Genomic DNA, 15,301 nt, shown 5'->3' on the forward strand with positions numbered 1-15,301 from the left:
TTCAACATGTAATAAGGACACATGCTTCACTCTGTTCATTAGAGCCTTATAAGCTGGAAACAACACAGATGTCCTTCAACAGAGGAATGGATACAAAATGTGTGGTACATTTACACAATGGAATACTACTCAGCTATTAAAAACAATGAATTCATGAAATTCCTAGGCAAATGGGTGGAACTGGAAAATAGCATCCTGAGTCAGGTAAAACAATCACAATAGAACACACATAGTATGTACCCACTGATAAGTGGATATTAGCCCAGAAGCTCAGAATACCCAAGGTACAATTCATAGACTAAATGAAGCTCAAGAAGAAGAAAGACCAAAGTATGTATATTTTTCTTAGAAGGGAGAACAAAATACCCATGGGATGAGATTCAGAGATAGTGTGGAGCAGAGACAGAAGGAAAGACCATCTAGAGACTGCCCCACCTGGGGATCCATCCCAAATACAGTTACCAAACCCCAACACTATTAAGGATGTCAACAAATGCTTGCTGACAGGAGCCTGATATAGTTGTTTCCTGAGAGGCTCTGCCAGAGCCTGACAATTATAGAGGTGGATGCTCACAGCTAACTGTTGAACTGAGCACAGGGTCCCCAATGGAGGAGCTAGAGAAAGGACCCAAGGAGCTGAAGGGGTTTGCAGTCCCATAGGAGGAATAGCAATATGAACCAAGCAGTACCCCCAGAGCTCCCAGGGATTAAACCCCCAACCAAAGAGTACACATGGAGACACCCATGGCTTCAGCCTCATATGCAGTAGATGGCCTTGTCAGATATTAACAAGAGGAGAGGACCTTGGCCCTGTGAAGGCTAGTTGCCCCACTGTAAGGGAATACCAGGACCAAGAAGCAGGAGTGGGCGGGTTGGTGAGCAGGGGGAGGGGAAATGGTATAGGGGCTTTTTGGAGGGGAAATCGGGAAAGGGGATAACATTTGAAATGCAAATAAAGAAAATATCTTATTAAAAAAAAAAAAAGGATGGCTCAGAGGATAGGGTGTTTGCTGCCAAGCCTGGAGACCTGAGTTCAAACCCAAGGACCCAAGGAAGGAGAGAACTGACTCCCGACAGTTGTCCTCTAACCTCCATGTGTGTGCTGTGTCATGTACTGACTTCCTCCACACCACACATATACAAAATAAACAAATCAAATAGAATAAAATAAATTCTAGGTCAGCAGAAACAGCTCAGTGGATAAGAGCACTGGCTGTTCTTCCAGAAGGCCTAGGTTCAATTGCCAGCAGCCACGGGGAGGCTCACAACGTCTGTGACTCCAGGTCCAGGGCATCCAATACCCTCTTCTGGTACTAGGCACACATAAAGTACACAGACAGACATGCAAGCAAAATACCCATATACATCAAGTATTAATAAACAAAGCTCAAAAACTCCTAAGCACTGTGGATCGGCCGCATGAGGTCCACTGGGTGGATTTCTCAGACACAGACTCTCAGACCTGCTGCATCACAGCGTCCACTAGAACAAGGTCTGTGGAGAGCCAGACTTGCCTTCCGCCAGGGAAACCCTGGGTGTGGCTGCTCAGTGAACTTGGAGAACCAATGAATGCAGAGGAGAAGGTGAGTAAAGGCAGGCCGAGGCAGGCTTGGTCCACCCCTCACTCACGCAGCAGGGAGAGCACTTGCGGGGCGAGGCAGGAGGGGCCAGGCAGGCTGGATGGCAATGCTGGCCTGTGAGGTCCACAGTACACTGCGGCATCTGCCTTCCCAGCAGCCCCATCATCCCAGGGAATGCCCTTTCTTGCTGTAGCTGGACAGCTTTCTTCCCAGGCTTTGGATCAAAGCTAAGAGAATCTGTCAGTCCGGGAAAGGCTGCTTTGCTATGAGGCAGAAGTGGGCTACATGGAGGAGGGACTCAGCTGCAGAGAGCAGCAGCTGCGTCCCTGGCCAACCTCCCCAGCCTCTGGATGGGTTTTGCGTGCGTGCGCACTGCTCCTGCAGAAGGCACTTACTCCTTCAGGAAACGATTCTCCTTAAACTCAACCATAACTGCCTTACATCAAAGGCCATTTTAAAAAGGACTCCTCGTTTTGCAAATGTCTGGGCAAAAGAACTATGACCCAATCATTGCTAATCACATTAACTAATAGGTGACTGAATTAAAACCCAATTAATCTTTTAAAAGAGGGGTCATTAATTCCGACTGTGATAAAAGAGAGAACCTTGCAAAAAAAAAAAAAGTCGTGATCCCTGAGCTGGGCCCTGAGAACTGAATGAGCTGGGGTCCAACAGGTGAAGAAAGGAAGAGATCACCCAGAGCAGGCAACAAGGCTGAATTCTCAGGAGTGGTGGATGATGTCAGAAAGGGGAGTGGCTAAGACTGGGGGCGGGACTAGTTCTTGACCCTGCCCACTGTGGCTCCTGGGGAGGATTTGGAGGATGGCACAGCTACCTGGCAAGTTAGAACTATACTGGGTCAGAAATGGAGGTAAGCGTGGCTCCCAGGGACCTGTGGGACTGCAGGCGCTAGTGTGTGGCAGATTCTGTGCAGGAAAGCAAGGGAAGAGCAGAAGAGAGTAGAGGAGAGATCAGGAAAGAATCAAGAGAAGGGAGGGAGACTCCGCTCTTTCTAGAACACCTGACGGGAATGTCAGGAATGGAGGAAGCCAGTGGCTGGGGCAGAGAAGAGCCTTCAGGTGCAAGGAATCAGGTCAACCAGAAGACTCGGGGAGAAGGGGGAGCTCGGGGACCCCTCCCTCAAAATGCACACATACAGGCAAGCACACTTTGGGAAGCAAGTAGGAAAAGCACCTGTCACTCACAAAGTAACTGCACTTGAAGGGTCCATGTTCCTGTCATTCTCCCTCTGCCTGGCCATGAGCCACCTCCCCAGCTCCTAATAAGCAGTTCCTCAGACCTCAGCCTGAAGATAAGTCTTCCAGCCTCGGGCTCAGCCAGAGAGAGTGGTCACTTCCAAGCTGAGAGCGTGTCCCTGGGATATCAGTTCTCCGCAGGCAGACAATGCCCACCCCCATACAATCCCACCTCATCACAGGAATCTGGAGGCGGAAGGTCTTGTGGTTTTTACCTTGGTTTAGGGAGTGGGAGATAGTTAATGTCTCAAATTCTCTCCAATAAAGCTCTGCCCTGTGTCCTCTGTGACTTTCCATGGCATTCATGAGACTTCTGCCTTTCAGCCTGGAGCCTACTTCATTTTTCTAGTAAACAGCCCTCTTTTCTTTCTTTCTTCCTCATGTTTTTAATACATAGGGCCATCCAGGAGAGACCTCTTCTTTATCCTCTTCAGACTCTGTAATGGCGGTCACTCTGCAGTCAGGGACAGCCGCAGCCCCTCCAGCCATGACTGCACCCCTTGTCACTGTCCTAGCCAGGTGTGGAGGCACACGCCTCTAATTCTAGATCTTGGGAGTCTGAGGCAGGAGGATTGTGGGTTTGAGGCCAACAGAACCAAATGAAAACAAACAAAAAGTGCCACGGGAGGTTGGAGGGGATCAGATGGTGTTTAAAGATTATGTGATTAGGAATGTTACACTGAGTTTTATTTACTTTCAGGTTAGTAAAGACACACTGTCACTTAATCTGCCATTTTAAAGGCGCACAGGAGGCTGGAGAGACAGCGCAGCACTTAAGAGTGCAAACTGCTCTTGCAGAACTGTTCAGTTCCCAGCACAGGCCAGGGAACCACAACCACCCGGAACTCCAGTTCCAGGAGAACTGACACCATCTCCTAGTCTCTCCAAGTACCTGTATTCCTATGTGCACACACATAGACATGCACACACAGATGAAAATAAAAAGAAATTCTTTTAAAAGAGGAATATTAGCCTCATATGACCAAAGCCCAATTCCCCAGGTTAGGGTGCTCTGTCTTAACAAACATCCAGCCCAAGCTAGCTTCTACCATAAGATCTTCACACATATTAACTATGCGCTCCTCTCTAGTCCTACCAAGTAACTATTACTCCCAGTTTTACAAAGATCCTTTCTCAGTCACGGAGCCAGTGATCGGGTAGACTTGGACTGCCACCAGGCCATGGGGCTCACCCTCACCTTTGGCAAAAATGAACTGGGGCCCTCCCGGCTCCCTCACATCCATTCCTGGTGCTAGCTCACCCTCCATTCTGAGAAGTCGAACCCTGTTTCCATCCGCGGTCCACACTGCAGTGCTGTGTGCCACACCCACACCTGCAGTGCCAGCAGGTGCTCATACATGCCCAGGGGCATGGGCAGGTGGCAAAGGGAACGCAGCAAGGGTTGGGAGGTAAAACAGTGAATCGGGAGAAGCCCTGGCACACCCCACCCTGCCCAACCTGTCTGCAGACAGAGCAGTGACCCTAACTGACTGCCACCAGTAACTGACAGCAGGCAGACACCTGCTGCCACAACAGCAACAAGGCGGAAGCATGAATGGAGGGGTGAGACCTTCTCTCAGGACTCTTACACTCAGGCTTGCTCTGTCCTGCATAGACACGAGGCAGGCAGAACCCCTGTGGGTTGGAAGGAGAACCCAGGCTACCCAGGGAGAATGCGGGGCCACTTCTCTGGCAAGGACAGCCCATGCTCACATGCCCCAGACTCTTGGCTAGCCCAATCTGCCAGGTCAGCAGGGAACATGAAGAAAACAGATTTGGCAACATGCAGAAGGCATTAAATATTCATCCCGACTGCCCATCAGTCTGATCCCAGCAGAATACACCCACTGACAAGTAGTCTTCTACCACCGGACGCTGTCCGCCTGGAGGCTTGTTTATTGCTTTGTCAATTTTAATGCACAATATTTAATAGCTAGACCGAGGGATAGTCATAAACATTTGCAAAGTGAGGGCTGACATTTCCCTTATTGCTTCTGTATCTAGCCACATGAAATTGGAGGGTGTTTTTTGGAACTGAAGAAAATCAGAAGGAAGCAAGATGAAGCTTCACAATTAAAAGGAAAAAAATTTTTTGAATGAAAATGAAGCACACTGGACTGGCTAAATCTTGCCTCAATGCCCCATGGGACCATAGTATGGGATAAAGCTCGACTAAATCAAGGACAGAAAGGGAGGCTAACGATCGATCAATCGCCTTGAGGATCACAGGACCCATAGCTTGCCTATGGATTAGAAGTAGCGAATGATAAATCCACACACAGCAAGTCACTTCTGACAGCAAGGCATCCACACCCGCTAACCAGAGAGCTTGCTGAGGTGAAGAGCAGGCTGCAGGCCCCACCAGTGGCTCTGGCAGGAAGTAGTCTGGGTACAGACCGCACAGAATGTGACAGGGACAAAGGCCTTCTTTACAGCAGTGGAAGCCGATGATAAATGGACTGAGTTAGTCACTGGTGCCTGGACTCCTCATTGATTCTCCTCAGATAAGAACATTCACTAAGATATCTGTTAGGAGCAGAAGGCATCTCTTTGAAAGGTGCTAAGCCAGGCTTGGAGAGGCAGGCTCCACAGGGAAGGTGGGAGGGAAGGAGGCTGGTCCTGGTTTCCTCTGGTCCTAGAGCCATCTTGTGGCAGAAGTTAAAAAAAATAAAGGAACCTGAAAGAGGTAGACATTTGGTTCCATCTTAGTAACTTGTGTCTCAATGAAGCTCCAAATGCTTTGTGGCCTCAATGCTACAAAACAAAGACTCAGGGAACCCAGACGACAAACCAGAGAGGACACTCAAGGAAAATACCTGGTGCTTGGTATCCCAGGAGTAGATGCTTACTTGCATTCACAAAGCCCTGCATTCCATCACACACACACACACACACACACACACACACACACACACACACACACACCACACACACACACACACACACATACACACACACACACACACACACACACACACACACGGACAAAGACACACACACATACACACACGGACACAGGCACACACACACACACACACGGACAAAGACACACACACAGACACACACGGACACAGGCATACACACATACACATACATATGCATACACACATACGCATACATATGCATGAACACATGTACACACTATGCCATAGGCTGCCAGTGGGGAGAAGAAAGTATAAGTCAGTAACACTTTGGCTCACTGTCTACAAAGTATATAATAAAATTAGAAATTTAGCTCTGGGGCCAGACTGCCTGTTCGGACTTGAATCCTGGCTCTGCCACTCGTCATGAATCACCGGGTGACTTATTCACCCTGGGTGGCAGAGCCCTGGTCTGTAAGCTGCGTCAGGCACACACACATACACCCATTGACCCAGAATAGATTGAGGCAGAATCAAGTTATCAGAAGTAAGGGTTCACAATGCAGACAGCCACACACTGCTACTGTTATTTTAAATCCTACCCCAGCTGAGGCTCCGGCACACCAGGGGCCTGCAAGGGAAGTATGCCCCATAAAGGATGTCATGGGTGAGTGCAGAAGGAAGAGAATGAGATTACACAGTTGCAGAAACAGGGCAAAGTCTCTCCACTACCCGCACTTTTCACTAAAGCATGCCTGGGTTCGAATCCCAGTCTCCCACTCACTGCTGAGGGTGGCCGAGTTGGGGCGCACTGTTTGACTGCTGACTATCAGATGGAAGCTACATTCCTTCTTCTACTTGGGGTTACTGCAAAGACTTAGGGAGACTTAGGTTCAAGACAAGTACCCAATCCTGCCTCCAGCACTCAGTCTCCCTTCCCCCAGATGAAAGCACCTGTACTAGCTGTGCATTTGAGAGAAAGCTCTTTGGAACGTATTCAGTTATGAGTGCATAAATAATTAGCACAAGTCAGAGAGTAACACTTAGGGAGTACGCTCTCCCTTGTGCCTCTGCCGTGCTGGGAGTCAAATGGCTTTCCTTTGCTCTTCCCAGTCTCCAAGGGGCCAGGACCACCTGTGAGAGCAGGCCTCGTGAGGGCTACTGCCAGGACTCTTGCAAAGGAAGGACAATGCAACATCTCGCTCCCTTAAGGTCCCAATCACAAGCCAGAATTCAATCCTACCAAAGTTTGCCTGAAGAGCCAATGAGTTTATTTGGCTTACTGTCAGAATAGGCAAGGGGCCAATAGCAGGAGCATGACATCATCTTAGAGCAGCCACACAAGATCTGCGTCTAGCAGGGACGGTGGGTTTACCACAGCTGTGTAAATGGAGTCCACTCTCCTAAGTCCTTTGGCCACATATACGCTACCCTGTTCATGGACTACTTATAATTAATGCACAACTGCAATACAACTAGTTGGGAGGGGTATCAGAATACTAAGGTAAGGGTCCCATGACCCTTCCTGACCCCTCCCTCCTTCAATGAGAGAAAGTCAACAGCTGACAAGCTCCAGTGTGATGATCATTTGCAAGCAGCCCAGCAGCCTCCGGAAGGTGGTGGCAGCGGCTGAAAGCCCCCAGTGTGAACCTCTCCCCACACTCACTACCCAGTGAAACCGCATGGCCTCAGAGTCAGGGGGATGCTCAGGGACATGCTGTTGCTGGATTCAGCCTTCTCAATGGCAGTCCAAGTTTGCAAAGTGGGACCTGCCCTTTCCTGGACCCTTCTATCCCTGGACCCCTCCATCCCATGAGCATGAGACAGAAAGACAGACGGTCCTAACTCTGTAGTATGAAAGCCAATAAGATGGTAGAAAGGGCAGAGGTCAAGTCAAAAGAATCTGGGCTCTGCCACTTAACTAGCCTTTGTCAAGGCTCACAGTCCCCAAAGGTGTCATCATAAATCTGAATCAGAATCCAAACAAGGAGCACCTTAATGAGCTAGCCGTGCACACGTGCTTCAGGGCTCCAAGCTTAGATTCTGAGTAGTAACAGAAACAAACAGTAGGAGCTTATTCAGCAAGGCAATGACAAGCAAGGTCTAGGGGTCATGGTCTCTGCTACCTTCCCAAGCTGTAAAACCATGTGACAGGTACTGCTGCTCAGAACACTGACCCTGAGTGACAGACAAGACAACAGAAATGCACAGTCACCATCCTGAGGATGGACTCCCTAAGGCAATGCATCTTCCCCAAGTGCTGACACCAAATGGGGTCTCTGCTTAACCCCCCATTAACCCGAACACCCACTTAAGAACAGCTCCTTCTCCAGCATCCTGTTGGCCCAATTCAGCTCTAATTGGCCAGATAGAGTCTCAACATTTATAAATCCCATTTGTTCCAAATGTGGTGCAGAAGAGGCTTTTGTGACAGGGTCAGGCAAGGGGAAGGATGAACTCAGACACTGCTGAGAACCTCCCTGTTAGTGGCCCTTGGGCGTGACCAGGCTGGGCACTAATCATAGCTGTTAGTACAGGAGGAAGGCTGCTCAAAGCCTCTTTGCAAAGTGGGTGGGTCAGAAAGACCGGAGAAACAAAAACAAAAACAAAACAAAAGAAAACAAAAAACCCTGTATGGCTGAATCAACACCACTGGCTGATGAGGATGTCTGAAGGGACCTCCCCTACAGACTGTTCCCCAAATTAGCACCTTTTGGGCCTCTCAGCTTCCACAAGAGAGAGGAATTCAAATTCCACCCATAAGATAGAATCTAAGGCAAGAAAAGACTGAGTCCATGGGTCCTCCAAAGACCAGCCTCATGGCCCAAGGCTACCCTTTAATTCTTCCAGGGAATGTGAATTCTTATCAAATAGCTGATCTCGCCCACGGAGGCCACGGAGGCCACGGAAGCTGAACAAATGCCACTGTTCGTCCTTGCTCCTGTGAGTTCCTTTATCTAAACAAGAGGCAGTACAACTCAGGGTGCCGTGTGATCTGGAACGGAAGTCTCCTTGGAGTTGTTGGTGGCGCGCTTGGGTGAGGGGAGCACACTAGAGATCGAACGCCGCTGGGGGATTGTGGGTAATGAGACTATACACCAATGCTGAATTCCTGAGTGGACAATGGCGTTCTGGTTGGGTAGGACAATGTCCTGTTCTTAGGGGTCATATGCTAGAGCGTGTATGAATGCCCTCTAGTGCCCTCTACCTACTCCAGAATGCAGAGAGAGAGAGAGAGAGAGAGAGAGAGAGAGAGAGAGAGAGAGAGAGAGAGAGAGAGAGAGAGAGAGAGAGAGAGAATGAGAATATCCACACAGGGAGAAAACAGGCAGTAAGACATGAATGCAGGGGATCTGAATTTCTCAGTTGGGAAACAGAAGCTGGGCCAGGGCTCAGATATATTTTTCTTTCTTTCCTTACATCTCCCAGTCATGCAATCATATACCCTTCATGTCTTACCAGACCGCAGAAGCAGACATGGCTCATGTATCATGGAAGAACATGCCCTCATATTATACTGTGTCAGGTAAGAGCAAGCACTTGTATCTCATGTCATATGAACACACATCTTCATGTCTCATATCACACAAGCATGTATCTTTGTATGCCTCGTTGTGTTATATGAGCACACCTCCCTATGTCTAATGAGATTACATAAGCAGACATCATCGAGTCTCTCTGTGTCATTTAAGAACACACCCTCGGTCTCCCATTACGTAAGCATGCATCCTCACAGGCCTACCGTATCATGCAAGCACACCCTCCTGTGTCTTGTCATGCCATGCAGACACACATGGTCCGTACGGCAGAGAGGCCCTGCACCCACCTGGCTGCAGCACCCGAATCTCCAGCAGGTTGGACGTCCTCTCCGCCAGCCTTGTCCAGGTGTTGTTGTAATTCCTTCGCCACAGCTCTGCCACACACTGGTACTTGCCTGCCTCTGTGTCACTGGCCCGGCTGATGCTCAGGCGGACATTGTTGCTGGACTCAGCCTTCTCAATGGCAGTCCGAGTTCGGAAGGTGGATGATTTGTCCCCCCACTGAACCCCTCCATCTCGTGTGAAGGTCACCAGGTCATGGAACTCAACTGTGCCCACTGGCTGGAACCTCCACGTCACAGACACGGGGACTCTGGCCGGGTAGTGGGGTTTGATGATGCACTGCAAGTCAAAGGAGTCACTGTAGGTAACCCCCGGTGTCCGGGAGATAGCTGTGACCGCAAAGCCCGTTTCTGTAGGGAGAGCAGAGACATGAACCAGAGATAGCATCTGGCTTTTCTGGGGTAGTGTGCTATCAAATATGGTCCTACTGGCAGAGCCAGCAGACAGAGCAGAGGCTGGCAAGTTCTTAAGCCTTCTTGTCGCAGATAAACTATTACTTTGGGTATTGTGTTGGGGCCCAACTCAACAGTTTCTAAGACATCACACAAAATGGGTCCAGGCTGTTCCTCTGAATAATCCTGCCCCGCTCCTTCCCAGTGAGACCTGAGATCCTCATGCAGGTTTACAGTGCATCCTTCTCCAGGGTAAGACACCAGAGCCCTCTCTCTCAATGATTCATACCACATAGCTAGGATCATTCCTAACAATCCCAGAATTCTGTGCAAAAAAATAAAGAGAAAAAAAAAGTTCCAAAGCCAATTACCTTCACTGCATGCACCCAACACCCAGATACCTGTCCCTGGTCTTCTAGGTCCCTAGGTCCCTAGGTCTTCTAGTGCATGGCATCCTGAAATAGTCAGCTGGGGAACGCTGCCAGCCCCTCCTCTAATTCCCCAACAAAATCTAGGTTCAGATAGGTTTTAGGGGACATACAACAGGTAAGCCTAGTGTTCAGTGGCCAGATACCTGAGGTGGGGTGAGGCATTACTCCTACACTCAGGGCCCTGAAGTCTCAGTGAAGATATTCCTTCCAGGCTGGGAAGCACATGGGCTCTGATCATAAAAGTGATGGTGGCCGGTATATGTGAATGCTACATGCCAAACCTAGTATTGGATAGAGGCTCTGTTTTTATCCCCTTACTAAATCAACACTTGTAGGTCAGGCAGGCTTCTTATCCCTTTTGCAGGGTACAGAGAAGTCAAATAAACTGTCTGATATTAAGTATAGCAAATGATAGAGTCAGGCTACAGACCTGACTCTGTGCACCTCACTCTAGGCCCCGCCTGGGGCTCCTCCGCAGCCGTCACCTTCCTCTCGGGACACCTCCTAGCTCTGTGACACTAAGCCAGTGGTTCTTAACTTTCCTGATGAGGTAACTCCTTAATACAGTTCCTCAGGTTGTGGTGTTCCCAACCATAAAATTATTTTGTTGCTACTTTGTAACTGCAATTTTGCTACTGTTATGAGACACAATGTAACTATCTGACACACAAGATATCTGATCTGTGACCTCTGTGGGAGTCCTGACTCACAGGATGAGAATCACTGTATTAAGCAAATGTTCTAAGTCTACTCTGCCTGTGTTTTCCTTTCTGTAAAGAGTTCTTGAGAACTTGAGAAGGTTAAATGAGTGTGTGGTACATCATAATAGTCTAGAAAATAGGCTATGGAAGCTTCCAGACATTCGGTGAATTTAAGAATACTCCAAGGACAGATAACCGTAAAATTACTTCCAGGGAAACAACCCTGAATCACCCTTCCCTGGATACCCCTAATCTCCCAGGATGGGGGAAACCATATGCAGCGGATCCCAGAGCCATCTCCCAAGTTCCCCTGCCTGGGTCCACAGCAGTGCCAAGCATGGGCATGGGGACTCCGATCGACACTGGAGGGAGTTTCTAGAGACAGGAATCCGAGCTGTCTAATGACTATAGAAGGCAAGTCCTTCTTTGGTACGAAGCTTTCAGGAAGCAGATATCATCGCAGTGACCTGGGGGAGGATACAGAGGCTGCATCTGGGTTTACACGAAGCCATGTCCATCCCAAGTCCTAGACAGCAAGCCAGTCTAACCAAATGGGCGCCACGACAGAACACCAGGGGTCTGGCGCTGCTTCTTGTTTTCTGTTTGCATGCTTGTTTTTCTTTCGTTTTACTGCATGCCTTGCTTGGGGAGACACCTTGTTACCCTGAAAAGCACACGGATTCCTATGCCAGTGGCATGAGACTTCCCCCTTTGAGAAGCATCTGGAGGGAAGCCCCAGCATGGGGTAGGGGATTAAACAGCACGTGGATAATGTTTTTATCACCATGCAATTGAAAACAGACGTTTGAGAATTAAGCAAATGCAATCCCAATCTCGGAAGGGAGAATATGGACAAGGTCTTGAGCAGATCTACCCTGAGCTGCCATCTTTATTAGGTAGGCGATAGCACCACCAGTCCTATCTGAGGGAAGGCGGTAACACAATCTGGGCGAATGGAGACTGACAAAGCTTCCTGACAAATAGAAGGGCTACCATAATAAGATATCTTCCCAGGAAAGTAGCAGGCTGGCCTTTCAAAATGTAATAGACTGATTGTATCTGTTAGATAACACAAGCGGAAACCTCTTTGGATAGCCTGTGAGAAGCAAATCTAACGTTACTTGGTTTTAGCAAACCTCAAGTTATCTTCACTCCCTGGCAAATGAGGAAATGTTTTTCTTAAGTGGAGGCTTCACAGAGAAGGAGATAAAAACATAGGCCTAAACGGAACAATCGGGCTGAGTGCTAAGACTCAGGCAGGCGTGGGCCAAATGCTGTAACATTGGCAATGGGATCTCCGTCCTGTTCAGCCATACTTCTGCAGGCCTGGGCTGGGAGCAGCTGGGCAAGTCACCTTGTGAACAGGAGAGACTTGCTGCTATACCCAGTCACTCCCCTCCTCCAGGCCACTGTTGCCCCAGCCTTATTCCTGCTGGTTGGTGGTAATAGGCCCCCAATGTCACTAGTCCCCTGTGCTCCACCATCTGCTGTTAGCTCCCTCAACCCGGCACATATTACCACAGAGTCCCTTCAGTGCAACCCTCTGGAAGATACTATTATCTCTGTTCAAAATTTGTCTTTTTTGCTGTCTCTGTGTGTCTGTGTGTGATGCACATATGTATATATGCATGTTTGTATGTGTATGTTTGAATGTGTGTGTGTATATGTGTGTGTGTATGTATGCGTATATATATGTGTATGCCCAAGACTGTCATCAGGGGCCATCCTCAATTATTCTTCCATCCTACTTGCTGCAGCAGGGTCTACAAACCCAGAGCTCACTGGTGTAGCTGGTCCCGATAGCTAGCTTGCTCTAAAGATCCCAAGTCTGCCTCTGAGGCTGGAATTACAGGCGTGATGCCAAGCCTGCTCAACATCTGACTTGGGTGCTGTGAACCTCATGTCCAGATCCTCATGCTTGCCCAGTAAGCACTTTAGCCACTGACGTCTCCCCAGGCCTCCAAGCAGAACAGCGAGAGATGGGAAGGAGTCTGACACGAAAGCGTCTGCCATGGTCCTACTGCTCACTCACCAAGGGCTGTGATGGAGACCAGGGTACTGGCGCGGCGCTCTCCCACGATCTGCCACTCTCCATCCACGGCCCGCACCCACTCTGTCACGTGGCACTCGTACTGGCCCTCATCCTCCTTCCTGCTGTTGAAGATGCCCAGGCTGAAGGAGTTGGGCTGCACCTGCTCCATCTGGATTCCTCCGAAGCTGCTGCGCTCCCAATACGAGGAGCCCGGCTGCACGGTGCCGTCCCGGTCCAGCCACATGACATTGCTGCGGCGGTTCTGCCTATCCACGAGCTGCCAGATGACAGAGAAGCGGGCCTGCAGCCTGCCCACCGTGCGGACAGTACAGGAGAAGCGCAGGTCCTCACCCTCAAGGATGACACTGGCATTGCTGGTCACCTCCACGGACATGCTGCTTTCTGGGGAGAAGAGAGAGTGCCATACTGGGGGTTCACGGTCTCCATGTGCACCCTCCTCACGGATGACGCAGGGAGAAGGGTGCAAACCGAATCCCATGATTCTGACAGTGAAGCTCAACGGACTCAAAACACTCTGATTTGTTTTGAAACACAACTTGCTGTTGTGAGGTCTGGCTGGTTCAAACTGGTCACTTCTCCCTAGATCTGGTAGCCTAGAATGTTCTTCGCTTTGTGTCGTGGATTGGGATAATGAGGTACTAAGACCCAAAAGTAAATCAGAACCTGGAGAGTATGATGCAATGACATGGTGTTTATGACAAAAAAATGATTTATGGGTGACCTGCTCTCAGCTACAGCTCAGGGCTTTCGGCCTGGAGTTTCACATGAGGAACTCCCAAATCCTATTGCACCTCAATCTTCTACCACTTAAAGCTACAAGAGTCAAACAAAAACTCTACACATCCTTGGTGTGCCATTTGAATCCTTCAGGGAAATATTAGGAAGTAGAAAAAAATGTCAGGGAGTATTTAGAAGATGGCATATACGTGTGTGTGCAAAGTAGGGTACAGATGGTCTGGTCTCACAGAGCGCGTGGACAGCCAAGCTTCATGCTTCTGTTAACAGAGAGGAACGAGCCACAGTCAGCTCGCCCGTGAGACCCACTCAGCCTGGGCACCTCTGCTCTCTACCCTGATGGTGTGCCAGGCAAAGGTGGGGAGAAGAACTCCACCCCCTCCCTAGCTGAGTCCGGCCTCTGCCACTCCTTTGGTAGCTGATCTCATGGAGGGATGATCTAAACTCTACAAGGCTCAGCTTTCTCTTCCGTAAGATGCTATTTTTTTAACCCACAAAAGATTAAATAGCAAACAAGACAATGCACACAGATTGTGCGGCACACAGTATGTTTTTAAAATGTGGTACTCACGATCGTGATTGATTTTACCATACTTAGGGATATTTCTGCTTTCATAAACAGCATGGCTAACACTTTCTTAATTATGCATATGTTATTCAGTATAATTACCTATATTGAGTTCAACGAGCTCATAAGAATTAACACAATACACAGTGTCATAATCAATTTGGATCCAATTTTCTAGGCACCATTCACAATTGATTAAGTCAAACCCCAGATCGAGAGGCGCCCCCGATTACTGCAGCGTTTGGATCTGCCTTACTCTTCTCCCCTTCATTTTCCCCGCAGGCAGAAACAGGAGAGAGGAGCACAGGGTCTCAGCACCTAGCCTTTGTCACAGAGAGTACGTTGTGCTTGTTTTACAGGAAAGGGGTCTGGCCAAGGTGGAAACAGCAATCTTCAGGACAGCCTGCCCGGGACAAGGGTCTTGTAGAGCCATTGCCCACGGCAGAAATGGTCTGGAGCTCGGCTGCCCAGCCTTCTGACTGTGGAAGTTTGGTATTCTTACTCGCCAAGCCTCACTTATCATGTGCAAAGCTGAGATCCTGCTTGTGTCTCCTTAGGGTCGTGACACCGAGGGGATGAGGCAGGAAGGGGAGCAGCACTGGGGGCTGAACCAAAGGCTTCTGGAATGTTCTGCAGACACTCTACCGCTGAGCCCGGCCTGTGCTCGCCCTCAGACTCAATATTCTTCCTCACTGTTTTCACCTCAAGGTGAGAGACACGGAAGGCAATTTCAGCATCAAGGAAGAAAACCTCTCTGTCTGTCTTATACAGAAGAGTGGCCTGTAGGATATCAGTCATTTGCCCTCCTGTCACACCAGCAGACTCTTACGGACATTCTAGATG

General features: G+C 49.2%; 1 protein-coding gene across 2 annotated transcripts in view; it reads right to left on the reverse strand.

Moving 5' to 3' along the window:
• The window catches only part of Igsf3 (immunoglobulin superfamily member 3), an 89,337-nt gene that overhangs the window by 14,696 nt on the left and 59,340 nt on the right, over window positions 1-15,301 (reverse strand). For both annotated transcript variants that reach the window (XM_052179631.1, XM_052179630.1), the window contains 2 exons: window positions 13,135-13,536; window positions 9,524-9,928 (listed from right to left, as the gene is read on the reverse strand). In XM_052179631.1, the coding sequence (XP_052035591.1) occupies window positions 9,524-9,928; window positions 13,135-13,536 (807 nt within the window). The remainder of the gene's footprint in view (window positions 1-9,523; window positions 9,929-13,134; window positions 13,537-15,301) is intronic.

This window comes from Apodemus sylvaticus, chromosome 4 (genome assembly GCF_947179515.1).
Source record: "Apodemus sylvaticus chromosome 4, mApoSyl1.1, whole genome shotgun sequence".
Taxonomy (NCBI): Eukaryota; Metazoa; Chordata; class Mammalia; order Rodentia; family Muridae; genus Apodemus; species Apodemus sylvaticus.